Source organism: Molothrus aeneus, unplaced genomic scaffold (genome assembly GCF_037042795.1).
Source record: "Molothrus aeneus isolate 106 unplaced genomic scaffold, BPBGC_Maene_1.0 scaffold_19a, whole genome shotgun sequence".
NCBI classification, from domain to species: Eukaryota; Metazoa; Chordata; class Aves; order Passeriformes; family Icteridae; genus Molothrus; species Molothrus aeneus.
The window spans coordinates 1,302,489-1,320,949 of record NW_027098863.1 but is presented as its reverse complement, the minus strand read 5'-3'; the positions used below and the strand labels follow the sequence as shown (position 1 = coordinate 1,320,949).

The following is an 18,461-nucleotide window of genomic DNA, read 5'->3' as shown; positions in this document are numbered from 1 at the left end:
TGAGCTCACCCAGTGTGGGACAGGGCGGAAGTCACTGCTGGAAGGTTTGGGGAAAATCGTGGACTGGGGAAAAACAAGCTGTGAATGCCTTCAGTTTGGGATTCCTCTTGCCCAAGTCCATCTCTGGAAGTCACCTGATGTCCAAAAATCAAGAGGGAATAAAAAAATCCACCAGGAGTTTCCCATTTCCAGTCTCATCCCTCTGGGGTTCTGGTGGTCCCCCATCTCAGGGCTGCTGGGGATCCCATGGGTCCTGGGGATCCACCCTCTCCAGGGTCCTGCTTTTGGATTCTGGGAGGTTTTGGAGTCCCAGGGTCCCCCTCTCCAGCCTCCCCTCAATCCAGCCACTTGGGGGGCCCCCTTCTTTCCACCTCTCTCCTGGTTTAGGGCAAATTTGGTTGAAAACCCCCAAAAGGGGTTTCCTCTAGAATGCAGATTCAGCAGCCCCACCCTCATCCAGTTCGGGAAAATATTTCCTTGGAGAAAAGTGGAAAAAAACTTTATTTACCAGGCAAAGCATTCACCAGCACCAAAATTGAACAATATTAAGCAATAAAACCTCCTGCTGCTTCAAAATAGATGACAAACTCCACAAGTCCCTCCTTGGGCTGTAGCTCAGTGCACTCAGTGTCTTATCAGTCTCTTATCAGTCTCTTATCAGTCTCTCCAGCGCTGGAAATGCCTTGGTCCACGCCCGGCCAAGTGGGCCACAGGTGGGAGCTGCCAATGGTGTTCTGGGTGTTCAGTCCAGAGCAGGTTTGAAACAGCTCCAAAGAAAAAGAAAAACCACAGCCCAGGCAACTTCTCTGCCTCAGAGAGCTAACACCTAACTAAAAGCAAAGGAGAGCTCTGTCCTGCCCTCTGTCCATCCAGGAGCCGGAATGTGGAGGAGTGAGTGCAGTGTCTGAAAACAAACTGCAGCTTCTTCCTCCTCACCTTGGCTCTCAGAACCAGCCTTAAAGGTGCAGAACTCATTTCTGGGCTAAACCGACCAATGGGGTATGAGCATCATGAAGTCACCCCAGGACACGCCCCTGTCAGGGTCAGGGGGTCCCGTCCCCGCCTCATCTCTGGGCTGCCGGGGGTGCCCCAGCTCCGGTATCGCCCCTTCCCCTCTCCCCGCCCTGGGGGTCCCCGGTTCCACAGCCCCGGCTCTCACAAGGATCCACAAAACCAATGTCCCGCCCCGTCGGTACCGGGCCATCCCCACGTGGACCCTCCGTGACCCTCCCGAGGGGCGATCGCGGCTCCTCTGCCCCCAAAAAAGCTCCTCTTAGGGAGCCCGGAGATATCCGGGGCTCGAGTCCGGGATCTGCGGGCTCCGAACACTCTCCAAAAAAATCCTCCCGGAGACCCTGGCTGGAGTTATTTGGGAATTTAGCTACTTGAGCTGGGCTTCTTGTAGGACTTTCAGCAGCCTTGGGTTTCTCACCTTTGAGTAAATGAACTTCATCAGTCACGCGGATATCATTTGCTCCCTTTCCTCCTGTGATTTTAACAAACTTTTCAAGGAAGGGTAACAAAATATTTTCTTTACGCTCCAGACCCACAGCAGCCATTTTCCTCATAATTTCTCCCATAAGTTCCACAGGAGGAAGGAGGGACTGTGTACAAGTTTCTGAGAGTTCTTCCAGAAAGAGCCACAACCTCCTCAGAGGAGGGAACCATGCTGTTGTCAAAGGCACTTGGGGTCAGAGAAGAGTGCCTAAAGTCACGGTGCCAAAATAGTCTCGCAATCTGGATAAGAAAATTTTCAGAGAGATGCCTCCACCTCAATTGAGGTGGTAGAAAGACCCAATCCAAGGTGGATTTTATTAAACAGTAAATGTGAGGTAGAAAGAGAGATGGAAAGAAAGAGAAAAGGGGGCACAGCAAGAGAGTGACAGGGACAGAGACCTCCCCTGGGGCAGGGCAAGTGTGACATTGTCCCCTGTGTGTTGGCCTTCCCGGGGTGGGGGTTTTACACCTGAGCCAGTTTGGGTAAGGGGGGTGGTGTTCACCCCCTGAGCAGGGATTCCCCCACTGTTTCAGGTTGCAATGTAAGATGGAACCCAATGCATGTTTTCAATCGCCATCTTCATCAACTGCTAGAAACAGGTGGGGCAGTGTTCTTGATCTCTTCCATTACTCAGCTCTGATAACGCCCTCCAGGGGAGATATGTGCTGTGAATGGCCCATTGTGTGTCACTGCAGGACTGATAAAATTCCATCATCCCATTGTGGGATGCTCCGCCCAGGGGGAGGATCCAAGCATTCCTACCTGGATATAAGCTGAGCCTTGCAGCACCAGGAGCAGCTTGCCTACTGGATTCCCAGAGGACAAGAGCTCCAGAACCACCACTGGACCTCCAGAGGAAGACCAGACCCTTCTACAGGATCACTGCTTGGACAGAATCACGTTCATCACTCCAACAGGACTGCAGCCACCATTTAATGGGACTGCTGCCACCACCCTGAGCAGCAACAGGGTGTCAGGTTATATCCTGACTCTGTCAGTTTAAGGCAGTGATTCTGTTTCATTGCCTTGATCTTCATTTTCTTATTCAATTGTAATTCTGACTTAGACTCTCCGCCAGGTTTGCCTAAAATCCTGTACAAAAGACAATGTGTGCACCCTTTGTTTGGTTCCCAGAACAGGATTTCCCATTCCCAAACCTTGACTCAATGGAGGAGGAGGCTGTGAGGAAGAGGAAGATGCCCCAGGAGCCCCAGGCAGGTGAGGAGGAAGTCAGTGCCCCTTTCCCCCTCTCTCCTGCTCCATCTCCCAGCCCAGCACAGCCCCCGGCTGCAGGACAACCCTGCTGCCAACCCCGTCCTGCCGGGGATGCACTGGGGGGATCTCCTTCCCCTTCCCTGTGGCATGGAGGCAAATCCCATCCTCTCCTTGTCCTTCCTCCCCCAGAGAAGAAGCTGAGGATGGAGACCAGGGAGGACGAATCCCCACAGCAGAACCTCGTGGAAGAGGCCATTTTGAGTGGCTCCACACTGCAGAATTCCAACGTGGAGGAAAAGCCCCAGAGATCCCACAGGAGGAGGGGCTCCAAACCCAGCCCAGGGGGCTCTGAGGAGGAAAGACCCACCCTGAGCCAGGAAGGTGGGCAGAGCTTCAGCCAGAGCTCAGAGCTGGTGGCCCAGGAGCAGCTTCATGATGGGGAGAAGCCCCACAAGTGCTTGGAGCGTGGGAAGAGCTTCAGGCAGAGCAGCACCCTGATCAGCCACCAGATGATCCACACTGGGGAATGGCCCTATGAGTGTGGGGAGTGTGGGAAGGGCTTCAGCTGCAGCTCTGCCCTCATCATCCACCAACGCATCCACACTGGGGAGCGGCCCTATGAGTGTCCCCAGTGTCAGAAGAGTTTGCAGACCAGCTTCAGTCTCCAACTGCATGAGAGAATTCACAGAGAGGAGAGGCCCTTCCGCTGCCCAGACTGTGGGAAGGGCTTCAAGCGCAACTCCACCCTCATCACCCACCGACGCATCCACACTGGGGAGAGGCCCTACGAGTGTCCCCAGTGTGGGAAGAGGTTCACCCAGAGCTCTCACTTGACCAGTCACCAACGGAGGCACAGATAAGGAAAGGCCTGCAAATGCCTCGATTGCACAACAGCTTCATGCCCACTCCAGTTTCATTCCCCATGGGAGAAACCACATTGGGAAGAGTCCTGGGGATCCATGTTTTCTGTGATCCATGTGGGAAAGACACCTGTCCCTTTTCCTGCCCCTCCCAGTGACATGATGTAGCATTGAAAAATATGAGGATCTGTTTGGCATTGAAAAACATGAGGGTCTGGCCATGGCCCTGTCATTAGATTCACTCCCACCCCAGAACATTGCCAGGAGCAGGAAAGGGACTGTCTCTCTCTCTCTCTCTCACCCCTGAAGAGAAGGGTGTCCTTTCCAGACATGGGAAATTGTGGCCAGGCAGACCCAGTGAGTTGTGTTTTTATTTTCCCTGTAAACAGTTTTATTTGTCCCTTCTGTTATCAATATTGTTTCTGTTCCATTTGTTCCTTATCTCGTTGCTGTTCCCAATAAATTGTTCTTATCCTAGCCCGGGATCTTTGCCTTTTGTGCTTTCCATGGGAGGCGGGAGGGCAGCGAGGGCAGCGCGGTTTTAGCGGGAGCAGGAAATTGGGGAATCCCATTCCTGAAGCTCGGCCTGTGGAAACCAAGCATCCCAGCTGGTGCCAGCCCTGGTGGCCATGGCAGCAGCCTTGGGAGCGGGTCCCAGGCTGGGGCTGTGGGAACCTCTTCCCTCTGGTGCCCAGGGACAGGAGTGGAGGGAGCGGCTGCAGCTGAGTCGGGGCAGGCTCAGGTTGGATGTCAGGAAAAGGTTTTTGCCCAGAGGCTGCTGGGGCCCTGGCCAGGCTCCCCAGGGAAGGGTCCCAGCTCCAGGGCTCTCTGAGCTGCAGCAGCGTTTGGCCAGCGCTGCTAGGCCCAGGCTGGCATTGTTGGGGTGTCCTGTGCAGGGCCAGCAGTTGGACTGGAGGATCCTGATGGGTCCCTCCCAGCTCAGCCAATTCTGTGCTTCTGGGATCCCATCAGCCTGGGGATGGGGCTGCCAATGGTTGCCATGGCAACGGGCTCTGGCTGCAAGCCTGAGCTGGTGTCCGTGGCAACCACCCCTGGCATGGGGTCTCCATGGAGCTGCCAGGGGACTGAGCATAGCAACAGGTGGGCAGGGGATGGTTTCCATGGAAACTGACCATAGCAACAGGGTCCTGGTGATGGTTGCCATGGAAACTGACCATACCAACAGGGGGCTGCTGTTGATGGTTGCCTGCTAAGGATCAGATTTGTCACAGGCCCTCAGAGGGGTTCCATGGCGACTTGCCAAGAGTCTCCAGGCTGTTCCAGAGCTGGAATGTCACAGGCAGGGACAGGGGCTCCATGGAGCCCTCCCAGGGCTTTCTGGGGATGGTAAAGAGCCCTGGGGTCAGAGGCAGTCACAGCCATTCCATGGTGACATCCCAGGGCACCTTGGGCTGCAAAGGCACCCATCTGTCACAGGCACTCACGGGGGCTCCACGGTGACATCCCAGGAGTCCCCAGGCTGCCAAAGAGCCGGGATGTCCCAGACACTCACAGGGGTTCCTGTCATGGGCACAGTGGGAGCTTCAGGCTAAGTTTATTACAGAAGCTCCTGTTGGCTCACGAGGTGCAGAAATGATCCCCAATATCCCCACAGATCCCCAAATGTCACCATTGAATCAGAGATGACACAGATTCAGATCAGAAGGCTAAGGGCTAAAAGTCACCTGTTTTTTAGTCCTCTTCTTTTATATCCTGGTATGCTAGAGGTGGACCTCATTGGTCATTTAATCAACACATTTCACATGATTGGCCAATTAAGACAACACCCTTCAGTAAACCACCTTATGGAAAAAAGCCAACTTATCTCAAACATTGTTGGGGCATCAGTTATTGATGTTTGTTTTATATTGGGCCTTTCTGGGGGGCGGGTGGTAAACCCTCCTATAGCATTTCTGTCCCAGGTAAAATGAGATGGTCAGGACAGTTTTGGTCTTCAGCTTCTTGTTTATTGTTTGCTTATCTAAAGTTTTGCATTGCTGTCCACTCCAGGCTTAGCACGCTGGTAAAGCATTGCAAAATGGCCCCAAAATGTACAGTTTCAAGGTCTTTTGAAGTTGTCTTATCCAATTAACTCTAAAAACATACATTATTTCTACTTATCTACCAATAACTCATACATTGACTGTCCACATAAACTCTGCACTGTGCTTGACCAATGATTTTGTGCCACCGACTACAGAACATGGAGTAGATGAAGAAGAATTCAGGGACTACACCCCAATTGCTCCATCTTGCTTCCTATCTACACCATACTAAAAATCCCAAAATCTAAATTTCTCACCCAAGTGACATGCTATCCTAGCCTCTCATCTATTTCACATTTTGGTGAATTCTAATCGGTCTCAAAGTCCTGGAAGTCCTCTCCATGAGCAAAGGTTAAATGCAGCGTTTCTCTGGGGGTAAGGACCCCTCAGAGCAGACAGAGAAATATTCCCTGTGCCCTGGATTCCCACACATTTAACCTAAAATCCTTTAACACTTAACATGTGAATTTACCCAAAAATGTTCCAGGTAAGTAGGATTAGAAGGAGAAGAAACAGAAAACAACAGAAAGAAGATCCCGAGAAAGACACACACATAGGTACCAACTGCTGGGGTTCCAGCATCACCAAAAGAAAAACCCCAGGAGAAGGCAGGATCCAGAGCCTGGGCTGGCCTTGTGCTCCGGCTTTTAACCCCCTGGGCCTTCATGGCCCCGCCCCTGGGGTGGGACTGCCAGTTGCTTGTCCAATCAGAGCCAGGGTAGCACCACCTGCTGCTGTGTGATTGATTGATTGATTGATTGATTGATTGATTGATTGATTGACAGCTGGGCCAATCAGAGGTGGGTTAGCATTACCCCCTGCTGTGTGATTGACAGCTCTGCCAGGCCAGGGCTGGGGGCGGGGCTCTGTCCCACCACAAACCAAGGCCTGACCCGGCCCTGGCCCCACACTGGCATTCCGAGCATCCCAAGGTGTCTCGGGACATGGATCTCATCCAGCCTCTGACAGCCACCACGGTGACACTACGGAACCTCATGGAGCCATGGGTCAGTTGTGACAATGGAGATCCAAGGAAACGATGGTGAGACTGTGGAATCCAGGAATCGTGGAATCAAGGAGACCATTGTGCAAATCATGGGCCCTATGGAAGCAAGGATCAACAATCAAACTGTGGTTTGATTGTGATTGATTTAAAATAGAAACAAGGAGCCATTGTTTCACAGCGGGGCTGCGTGGGGCCAATGGACCCTTGTGACTCTGTTGGGGCTCATGAAACCAAGAAGCCATTGTGACATTGCCAGACCTCATGGAATCAAGGAGACCATTGTGACAGTGTGGGCACCCATGAAGTCAATGGAACATGGAACAGGCCTGCCTGGTTTGGCCTCCTGGGGGCTGTCTGACAGGTCCCACTGAATGTGGAATGTCAAGGGCTACTTCCCATCTGACCGTGAAGCACTGGGGCTCTGTGCTTTTATTCCTATGGGAGAGAACTGTCTTTCTTGTCTAGGCACCCATGGCCAAAATTGGGATTCTGCATCTAAAATTCCCTATATCCAAGGGTTACTCCCAGACAAAATCTGCCCATACAGTCAAGTCTGGCCAGCCTTGGCCTCTGGTGAGTGCCTCTCATCTGCCCCTGCCCCAGTGGGGCTCACTTGTTTCCTTCCTATGGAGACCATTGTGACACTGCGGAGCATTGTCGAACCAATGGGCCATGGTGACACTGCAGGCCCTTGTGGAACTTGTTACAGTGTAGGAACTTGTGGAACCAAGGGGAACATTGTGACCCTGCAGGGTACCATGGATCCAAGGGGCCACTGTTACACTGTGGGGCCTTGTGGAACCAAGGACGTTTTGCTGCTCTGTTGGGGCCACATGGTCCCAAGGGGCCAGAGTGAAGCAGCAGGGCTTTGTGGAACCAAGAGGCCATTGCTGCATTTCAGGGCCTTGTGGAGCCAAAGGGCCGTTGTGATCCTGCAGGGCACCGTGGATCCATGGAGAGCATTGTGGCATTGCAAGGCCCCATGGAATCATGGAGACCATTGTGACACTGTGGGGCCTCATGGAAGGAAGGGGCCATTGTGACACCATGGGAACTTGTGGAACCAAGGGAATCATTGTTGCACTACTGGGCCCCAATGGAACCAAGGGGCCATTGGACACAGCCAGGCTTCATGGGACCAATAGACCATCATGACACTGTGGGGCCTTGTGGAACCATGGAGACCATTAAGATCCTTAAGGACTTGTGTAACCAAGGGGCCTTTATGACACCTGAGGGCATCATGGAAGCCAGAGAACCACTGTGGCACTGCAAGGCCTCATGGGAGCAAGGAGCCATTGTGACACTGCAGGGCCCTGTGGAACCAAGGGAACATGAAATAGGTGTGGCTGCCTTGGCCTCCCAGGGGTCACCTGACAGGTCTGGCTGACCTTGGAATGTGGAAGGCCACTCCCATCTGCCCCTGAAACACTGGGGCTCTGAGCTTTCCTTTGTATGGAAAAGAACTGTCCATCTTTTCCAGGCATCCATGGCCAAAATTAGGATTCCACCTCCAAATTTTTGTTTATTCAAGGATTGCTCCCAGACAAAAGTTGCCAGGACAGACAGGTCTGGCTGGTCTTTCACTCCTAAGGGGCAGCACTTTCCTATTTTCCAAACACTGGAAAGGGCTCTGTGCTTTTCTTTTTATGCAAAAAAAAAAAAAAAAAAAATCCCTCTTTTCCAGGCACAAATGTTTTAAATTAGGACTCTGCATTCATAATGTGAAATATGCAAAGGTTGTTTCAAGCATGCCTGCCAGGACAGACAGGACCCTGCCTTAGCCTCTGGTGGTTGCTGTTCATCAGCTCCTGAAACATGGGGGCTCTGTGGTTTCCTTCCTATGGAGACCAATGTGACACTTGCGAGCCTTGTGAAATGAAGGGGCCATTGTGACACTGCAGAGCACCATGGATCCAAGGGATCATTGTGACACTGTGGGGCCTCGTGGAACCCAGGACATCATTGTGGCTCTGTTGGGCCACATGGTCCTAAGGGACCAGAGCAAAGCAGCAGTGTAGGAGTTAGCCTGGCTGTAACTCAGAGTCAGCCAGATTTTACCCCAGAAGAACTGGGCATGAGTTTCAAGCCCTGGGAATCATTTGTTTAACTTAGGGTGAGTTTGAGAGTTCCCCCATAAGCCTTTAGTGTTGTTATGCTAAGTTGTCCAAGTTCTCCTCCCCTATTGGTTACTTGTTTCCCCTATAGGGTTATTGTTCCAGAGTGTTCTACCCTCAAGTGTATATTTTGTTGCTTCCCCCTTTTCTCAGGTCTTTGGATCCTGCCCCTCATACTGTTCCCATGTTCTTCATGTTTATATTGTTTTTCACCCAGTTATTAAAGTTCCTTCTAAACAACTCCATCGATCCTGCTCCTTTTCATTTTTGCCACCCTCGCCCTGAAGTCAGGGAACCAGAGAGGTTTGTCACAGCCACCCTCATTGTGACATTTGGCACCCAAACAGGGACCATGACACTCAGGGCTCCCTGTGTGAGTCACGTCAGCTGGGGTTAGCTGATGGATAGGCCAGCGCTCCCTGGGATTTTGGATTGTTCCAGGCCCAGTGGATTCATCGTTGCTTCAAGGGACCTTGCCCAGGATCGGCAGGGACAACGATGGTTTCAGCTGCATAGGATTGCAGGTGGGTTTGGAGAAACACAAGACAATTGTTGCCCAATTTGCAACTATGTTTTTACAATATGCACCCACATCCCATAATTGATTTGAGGTGTTCCAGTGGCTCTTCCCCATGAGGCAGAGAAAGAGAAAATTGGGCAGCCAGATGTCCAAAGTAGAAAGGAGTGCATATGGATGCTTTAATTCTCACTGATCATGACAAAATATTTTCAAAGAAGAAATTAAAATCAATCATGAAGTGGATCATTAAAAATTTTCCAGATGCCTTTCCTGATGAAATCCATACCACTGAATTTTGGGACTCACGAGAGTTAAACTTTACAACTTTCCATCAAAAGGGACCCCACTGCACCCTACATGCTCCCCATCTTCCACACCACCCTTGACCAGCAAGCAGTGGGTTGAAAACTCAATCTTTTGGTCACTCCTAACCTGGGACCTCCCCTCAAACCTGCCTTTCTCACACCTTCCACGATGGTCCAAGATGGCAATGGCCACGCTGTCTTGGAGCATCATGCCCTGGAGACTCAAGATGGAAGGAGCCCGAATGTGGCACAGGAGCCCGACCACCCTCCCTCCATCTTGGCTCCTCCACTTCCTGCTACCACAGCCTTCTCTTCCGCCCTGAACGAACCTCCAGACTCCACCCCCACAACTGCGGGTCACGCCCCCACTGTCAATCATTCCACCTCCACCCTGGGCCATGCCTCTAGGTAAGGAAGAAACTGGCAAATAACCTCGAAACTTCTCATTGCCCTGGGATGAAATATGAAAGAAGGGGGAAGAATTCCAGGCATCAGCCATTGGTTTATGGGGAAATCAAGGATCTGTGTAGGGCAGCTAAAGACCATAGGAAGGACTTACCTTGTTTTAATGGCCTAATGAGGGCCATGTTTACAGCACATGTCTTAACTCCCTATGATTTAAAATATATTATGACCATGTTGTTGTCACCTACAGAATACACCCTGTGGGAAGGGGGATGGAAGTGTTTACTAAATCAATTCATAGCAGACTATGCTAATAATGAGGCGAGGGCAGAATTGACAATCAACCATCTAGCTGGGGAAGGACAACACAGCCTACCAGATGATCAAGCAGCAGTTATCCCCAGAGAAGTATTGGATGATATCAAAGAGATGGCTTTGAAAGCTTTAATCCAGGTATCGGATGGTAGCACCCCCACTTTGGACTACCTTGGGTGGCTGCAGCTAAAGCTTTAGGACAATCAGACCATCCTGGGTGCCTGTTAAGTAAGCAAACCAATGCTGCCTCCCTCACATTGAGTGGCTGCTCTCAGACACAGAGACCATCAGACACGCCACCTTGCAGAACAGCGATAGAGTTTTTACTCTGGGCACATGGGCATGGCTCTGTAGACGCTGAGGGCATGTGCTGCATGAACCTCTCCAGCCACAGCCAGTCAATCCACAAGAGCATTCAGGTATTGAAGGAAGGGTTCAAGAAACTTCAAGTGGAAAACAAAGACTGCTTCAATAAACTCTTCCAATCCAAGGGATAAAGGGTTTGATGATGCCTATCTAAAACAGGACTATTAATTCTCTTAGTGGTTGTTGTTGCATTGTTAATTGTCTCATATTTGTTTGAATGCTTTTAGAAAGTCTTACAAAATTCTTTCAGTTCCATCTTTGTGTTAAAACAGAAAGGGGGAAGATACCTAAAACAGGCTCCTGATGGACTCCTTGGAGGAGAGACTTGGAGGCCAGGATGGCACAAAAACCTTTCAGAGACTCAGTGTGGAAAGGAAAATGCTTGAAAGTACCTAAAAGTATTCTTAAATCCATAAAGTACCTTAAAATCCTTTAGTATCTCAAGGCATTAATGAGCCCCACTGAGTGTCAGTACAAAGCTCTCCAGGGACTCGTTAAAGCAGATAATTGGGGCCAAGATTGCACAAACCTCTCACAGAGTCTGTATCAAAAGGGAAACACCAAGTACCTTCAAATAACTGAAGTACCCTGAAGTATTAATGAGCCCCACTGAGTGTTGTTACTGACAAAGCCTCTCCAGGGACTAATTACAGCAGATAATTGGAGGCCATGATTGCACAAACCTCTCAGAGACTCCAAGGCAAAAGGCAAACCCAAAGTCCTTTGAAAAACCTGCAGTCCCTGCAGGGAGCATGAAGGAGCCCCCAGGGCCATTGCTGAGCAAGGCTCCCCAGGGACTCCTTGCAGCAGATCCTTGAGGCCACTGGGATGTGGGCTAGGGGGGGATGCTGAGGGCAGGACAAGGGGCTGACAGTGCCCAGCCTGGCTGGGGCTGTGCCAGGAGGCCCCAGGGCCTCAGGACAAGGTGTCTCCTCCCAGCCCTTGGTGGCACAGACCCTGCAGTGGCCCAGGGCACCAAGACTTGGCTTCTCTTTGTCCCAACCTGTCATCACTGCCTGCAGTTCTCTGCAGGGGCCTGGGGACACTTGCTCAGTCGTGTCCCTCTCTGGGACCCATTAAAAGTCCAAGAAAGTTTGGAGTGTGATTCTGCCTTGGAGTTCTGGAGAGGTTTCTTCAGCTCCCTCTCAGGGAATGATGTCCAGGGCCTGAGCACAAAGCCCCAGAGGCTGATTAAAGTCCTTGTGCTGTGTCTGTGCTGCTGAGCTGGGCTGGGCTCCTGGCCCAGAGGCAGCTCCTGGTCACCAAGAAGAGCTTCAAAAGCACATTTCTCCTGATGAGCAGCTCTTCTGCCAGCCCAGCAGGGCTGGGGCACTGCCTGCAGCCAGCCCGGGCACAGCACAGAGGCACAGAGAGCTTCAATCAGTCAGGGCTGGGAAGGGGCTGAGAAGTGCCTGGGGCACAATCACTGCCAGCCCTTGGCACAGGAACCTCTGGCTGCAGGACAATGCAGCTGCAGCTCCTGGAGCCATCTCCTGCAGCTGGAACATGCCAATGCCTGCAGAGCCTGTGAGTACATTCTCTGATTGTCTCTTGTGCAGAGCAGCCAGGGGTGCCCAGGGCTGTCCTGCAGCCCAGGGCGCTGTGCTGGGGCAGGGACTCTGCTGCCTGCGAGGGACAGCTCTCAGCCAGCCCTGGCAGCTGCTCCCAGCACTGGGGGACAAGATCTGGGTGGGGGGAGACAGCTGGTGAGGCTTGGGAGTGTTCTCCTTGTGTGGGGGGGATGCTGCTTTGTTCAGGGCTGCTCCCAGCATGGCCTTTAAGTGCAGAACATTTCCAAGTAAGTTATACAGGGACCACAGCGATGCAGGGACTGGATGAAAGGGGAAATCATGCTTTTTAAATCTATTTTTCTGGGTTGTCTTGATAGGAAATTGCACATAGATATTTATCTTTCAGTTCAGGTTTAAAAAAAAAACCAATCCTCTCAGATGTTTATAAACCAGGCAGTTACAGAAATCAGCACAGAGCCCCTTAGAGGCAGCATCAGTGCTGCTTTTCCAGACTCCTCAGGGTTGCTCTTGTTAGCGTTCAAAAACACATAATCACAGAAGCGATTATATGTGGTGCTTTTTATTCAAGAGCTCTGGGAATCAGGGTAGTTTCCACCCAAATCTGATTCCGACCATACATTCGAGGCGAACGTGTTTTATACTCTATCATTACTTAACTTTCATGTTAATTATTAAACTTATATTCATCGATTGTATACACAGATTTCAGCTAAACATAGCTCCCTTTAAACTTCCAACATAGTTTCTCACAATTCTTCCTTTGGTTATTTAATAATTATATTTAATTACTAAACAATCATCACATCTAACAATTATATCTTTTATCATACTGCTTACACAGGTGCAGTGATCTGAGAAAACACAAAGCCCAATATTTTCAAAGACTATTTTTAACATTTTCCAGGGCTCCACTATCACTCTGACGTTGCCCTCAGAGCCTGCAGAGCCAGAGCTGCCCCTGGGCAGTGCCAGAGCTGGGAGGGCTCTGCAGGGCAGAGCTGAGCCCCCAGGGCTGGGCTGGGCTCTGGCAGCCCTGGCAGGGCCCAGCCCTGGGCACAGGGAAGCAGCTGCTGGCAGGGACAGCTCCAGGCAGCAGAGCCCTGGGCAGGCAGTGGGGGGAAAGTGCCCCCAGCCTGTTCTGGGAGATTTCAAGTCCTCTCCAAACCCAACTATTCCATGATTACTTTTCTTACAGATCCCCATGCCAAGGCACATCAAATGTCCAACAGCAGCTGCATCAGGCACTTCCTCCTGCTGGCATTGGCAGACACGCGGCAGCTGCAGCTCCTGCACTTCTGCCTCTTGCTGGGCATCTCCCTGGCTGCCCTCCTGGGCAACGGCCTCATCATCAGCGCCGTAGCCTGCGGCCACCACCTGCACACGCCCATGTTCTTCTTCCTGCTCAACCTGGCCCTCGCTGACCTGGGCTCCATCTGCACCACTGTCCCCAAAGCCATGCACAATTCCCTCTGGGACACCAGCAACATCTCCTACACTGGATGTGCTGCACAGCTCTTTTTCTTTCTCTTCTTTATTGTAGCAGAGTTTTCCCTCCTGACCGTGATGTGCTACGACCGCTACATGTCCATCTGCAAACCCCTGCACTACGGGACCCTCCTGGGCAGCAGAGCTTGTGCCCACATGGCAGCAGCTGCCTGGGCCAGTGCCTTTCTCAATGCTCTCATGCTCATAGCCAATACATTTTCCCTGCCCCTGTGCCATGGCAATGCCCTGGGCCAGTTCTTCTCTGAAATCCCACAGATCCTCAAGCTCTCATGCTCCAAGTCCTATCTCAGGGAACTGGGGCTTCTTGCTGTTAGTGGCTGTTTAGGACTCAGCTTTTTTGTGTTCATTGTTTTCTCCTATGTGCAGATCTTCAGAGCTGTGCTGAGGATCCCCTCTGAGCAGGGATGGCACAAAGCCTTTTCCACCTGCCTCCCTCACCTGGCTGTGGTCTCTCTGTTCCTCAGCACTGGTATATTTTCCAACCTGAAGCCCTGCTCCATGTCCTTCCCATCCCTGGATCTGGCCCTGTCAGTTCTATACTCGGTGGTGCCTCCAGCCCTGAACCCCCTCATCTACAGCCTGAGGAACCAGGAGCTCAAGGCTGCAGTGTGGAGACTGATGACTGGATGCTTTCAGAAACATTAAACTGCTGGCCAATTTCTGCAAATCACTTGTAATAAAAGTCATCTTAGATAGTACATGTTGGTTTAATTTTGGAAGTCCTTTCTCTTTTTATTTTAGGTTTTTAATCTTTTCCACAAATAAATCTCATTTATTGTACCATTTCTCATTTTGTTTCCCTCCACCTACCCTGTGGCCACAGACTGTATAAATGAGGGGTTGTGCTCTCAGTGGCTTTAAATGAACTAACGGATCTTCCAGAAGTGTTTTCTGCAGAGATGCCCTTTTGTTGCCTTCTCTGGAGCTGCAGCAACAATATCTGTGTGCAGAGCTGGGGCAGATCAGGCCTGGCCCAGCAGCTGTGCCCAGCAGCAGCAGCAGCACTTGGTGTTGCCAGTGCTGCTGCTGTGGCCCTGCCGCGCTGCCCTGGTAGCCCTGGTGTTGCTGCAGGGCCTGAGTGCTCTCGGGGCCGGGCACAGCCCTGGGGGTGGCAGTGCCGGGGCTGCAGCAGGGACAGGCCATGGGCACTGCTGGGGCAGCGCTGACGTCTCAGGCCAGGCCCTGGGGGCTCCAGGCTCCTTGCCCAGGCTCTCTCAAGAACACGGCCAGGCCAATGCTCAGCACAGAAACCCCCGTCAGCAGCCCCAGGCTGGCCGTGGGCAGGCTGGGGGCAAACAGCATGGCTGGGGCTCTGCAAGGGCCCTGGGGCAGACGGGAAGGAGCAGCAGAGCAGGGGCTGATCCATGCCCAGCGCGCTGCACAGCCCAGGGCAGCGTCCCCGCGCGTCCTCATGCAGCTGCCAACAACATCCCCCCTCTGCAGCTCTGGCCTCTCCCCCAGCTCACACAGGTGCCCCATCCTTGCAGGCACAGACACGGCAGCACTGCCTCAGCAGCCCCTGTTTGCATTGCACACAGCAGGGGCAGCACCCCCATGCTGTTGCTGTGGGGACATGAACCTGAGGGAGCACAAATGCCATCAGCCCCTGGGGCCAGCAAGGCCTGCGGGACACCAGGGAAACCACTCAGCTTTGTCCTGGCCTCTGCAGTCAGCCAGAAAGTTTGTTCCCATCAGCTGGGAGTTTCCTGTGCCACTGCAGACGCTGTTGCTCAGAGCCAGGGCTGCCTAGCAGCCACCCCCAAACTGCCCTGAGCATTTCCTTGGCTTCACCTTTGCTTTCTTTACTCTTCATGATAGAATTTTCTTCCTCTTTCCCATCCTTATTCCCTCCCCTGCAAACAGCCCATCCCTGTTGGCCCTTTCCTCTCTGGCCCCACTCCCCATTGCAGTTCCTGACTCGGCCCCATGGGAACGTCCCTTGGGCAGCAGGATCATCCTACAAGTGCTGCAGGAATTGTCTGCAGGCTCCTGCAGTGCCTGCTGCTGCTCCCTTGCCAGAGGCACCCCAGGCCTGGGGGGCACATCTGGGCTGCTGTGTCTGGCTCTGGGGCTCCCTGTTCTGGGCAGTGAGGAGGAGCTGCAGAGGCTCTGCAGGACTGACAGGATGGGCTTTGGGGCTGGCAGGAGAAGCTGAGGGACCTGGGCTGCTAGAGCTGCTGAAGAGGAGGCCCAGGGCTCATCCTGCACCTGCTCCAAGGGTGGTTTCAGAGAATCACAGAATCAACAAGGCTGGAGATCATCAAGTCCAACCTATGCCCTGACACTGCCTTCTGTCCCCTGAGCCTCCTCTTCTCCAGGATAAACAACCCCAGCTGCCTCTGCTGCTCCTCACAGGACTTGTGCTCCAGAGCCCTCCCCAGCCTTGTTGCCCTTCTTTGGACACGCTCCAGACCCTCCATGTCATTCCTAAACTGTGGGGCCCAGAACTGGACACAGCACTGGAGGTGCTGCCCAACCAGTGAGAGCACAGGGGAAGAATCCCTGCCCTGCTCCTGCTGGCCACACCATTCCTGATCCATAGGAGCGCCAGGGGTTGGATGAGGGAAATGGTGTGGATGGGGTTGGGACAAAGTGTTATTGATTGTCAGCCATGAAGGGTCTTGATTTTCATGTCTGTTCAGACAGCATTAGGAGGTGCTGGGGGTCCATATCAATTGGATATTTCTGATAATCAATCAATAAACAGGAAATAAAAACAGGTCAAAACAGTTCTCTCTGCATTTTTTTCAAACAGTATATTCAATTTGAATGCAATTCTGAAATCTGTCTAATTAGCCACAGAATAATTGAAAATTTGAATTATTCCCAAGGGCTTTTTTCATTCAGGTGTTTTGAACAAATTTTTTGAGCTTTTCTCACTGAATTCCTGAACTGAAAAGCGCAAGAAAGAAGAAGCCTCAAGATTTGTAACATTCATGAGTACCATCCAAGTGGCTGAGGATCCATCCCTATCAGGGCAGCAATGAACAGAAATGGGCACAGCTTTGTGGCTGCTGTCCCAGCTTTGGCATGGGCCCTGGGCCTGGAGCAGGAGCAGCTCTTGAGGGCCCCAAGGCCGGGGCTCTGGTGCTGCCCTGGGCAGATGGGATGGCAGCAGGGGCTGCAGAGCTCTCAGCACCTCAGGCCGAGGGGAGCAGGGCAGCCAGGGAGCCTCCTTTGGCCTTGGCCAGGCACCTTCCCCCATGGCTGGGGCTGAGTCCTGTGGCAGCTGCTGCTGCTGCTGTGCCCTTGGCAGGGGCTGAGGCCGTGGGGCCAGTGCCCAGAGCAGCGTGGCCTGAGCAGAGCTGTGGGGCCAGAGCCGGCTGGGCTGGGCTGGGCTGAGAGAGGCCCTTGGTGCTGCCCAGAGCTCAGGGCAGCTGGCAGAGCTTGCAGGGAGCTGGGCTGGGCTCCGAGAGCCTGGCCCAGAAACCATCAGTGTCCATCTCAGCCTGGCTGAGCGTGCAGGGGCAGGACTCAGGCCAGGCCTTGTGGGGCAGGGCCAGCGCCTGTGCAAGGCATTGCAAACAGGCAAGTGGCCCAGAGAGGAGGCTGCTTTGTGCCTTTGGTGGCAGGGACAGAGCAGGGAGGGGGCCCAGGACATTTGTCAGCGCCAGCCTCTGTACCCAGCCCTTGGCAGCCCCGGCTGCTGAGCCCAGCTTTGGCCTGGGCTGAGTTTGGCTGTGGCCCAGCTCCATCCTCCTGCGGGGCTCAGGGCCTGTTCCCGGCCATGGCCAGCCCTGGCTGCCTCTCTGCTGGCCCAGAGGCCGGCAGAGCCCGGGGCAGGGCTGTCTGTGCAGCCCCACAGGTGCCACGGGCTCTGCAGGAGCTGGCAGAGGCTGCCCAGCAGGGAGGCCATGGGGCACAGAGCCCCAAGGCTGCTGTGGGCACCACGGCACAGGGGCCATTCCCAGCCGCAATGCTCCTGGCCTGGGCTGGGCCTGCACAGGGGCTGGGCCACCATGGCTGGGCCAGCACAGGGCCACAAAGGGGCCACGCAGCCGCTGCCGGGGCTGACAGCAAGGCCAGGCACACACAAGCAATTGCTGAGCATGGCCTGTGCTGGCCAGGCCTGACTGTGCCAAAGACAGAGCTCAGCTGCCCTTGGGGGCTGCAGCAACACTGCAGAGCCCAAAGAGCCTCCATGGCTGGGCTGGAGACCAAGGCTGCAGGAGGGAAATGCAGGGCTGCTGCGGGATGGGGAGGCCATTGAATTCCAGCACACACCTCAGCTCTCTGATGATCCCAGCACCATGCTGGGCCCTGTTTCAGACTGGAGCAGAGCAGATGTTGATGGGACAGGAGCCCTGCGGGGCTGTCAGGGACCTGCAGCTTGCAAGGTGCTCTGCTCTCCCTCAGGTGCTCTGGGAGAGATCCAATCCCAGCTGGGCACCTCAGGGCACAAGTGGCACTGCGTCTTCATGGGCACACAACTGATGTCTGCCTGGAAAGGGGCACAGGTGTTAATACCTGTTAGTTTCATAATATACAAGCGAATCTTTATTTTCTGGGTCGTTTGAGTACTTTTAAGAAATGGCAAAATTCTCCGACCAGGAACACGAAGTTCCTGGAAGTGTCCTGATGGCAGAAGGAGAAGAAATGCTGGTCTTCCTGTGGACTTGTGTCACCAATATCTACTGTATTACTTCCTCTCCCTCTTCCTTCAGGTGTTTCCAGGTCAGCTGTTTAAATGGCCATGTCTAAGGACATCCCTTCACTAGACCAGCTGGATCTTTGTCCACCTTGCTGCTTTCAGATTTCCTCCTCCAGATGC

The 18,461-nt window shown here is 53.0% G+C and overlaps 2 protein-coding genes across 2 annotated transcripts in view; both read left to right on the top strand.

Moving 5' to 3' along the window:
- The first annotated feature begins 2,664 nt into the window (after positions 1–2,664).
- LOC136569710 (zinc finger protein 271-like) overlaps positions 2,665–18,461 on the top strand; it is a 366,367-nt gene continuing 350,570 nt past the window's right edge. Inside the window, exons 1-2 of the mRNA XM_066570071.1 lie at positions 2,665–2,716; positions 2,903–3,524. Of these exons, the coding sequence (XP_066426168.1) occupies positions 2,665–2,716; positions 2,903–3,524 (674 nt within the window). The remainder of the gene's footprint in view (positions 2,717–2,902; positions 3,525–18,461) is intronic.
- Positions 13,640–14,335, top strand: LOC136569686 (olfactory receptor 14J1-like). Its single transcript, XM_066570051.1, has one exon. It carries the CDS (start codon positions 13,640–13,642, stop codon positions 14,333–14,335), a length of 696 nt encoding a protein of 231 aa, XP_066426148.1.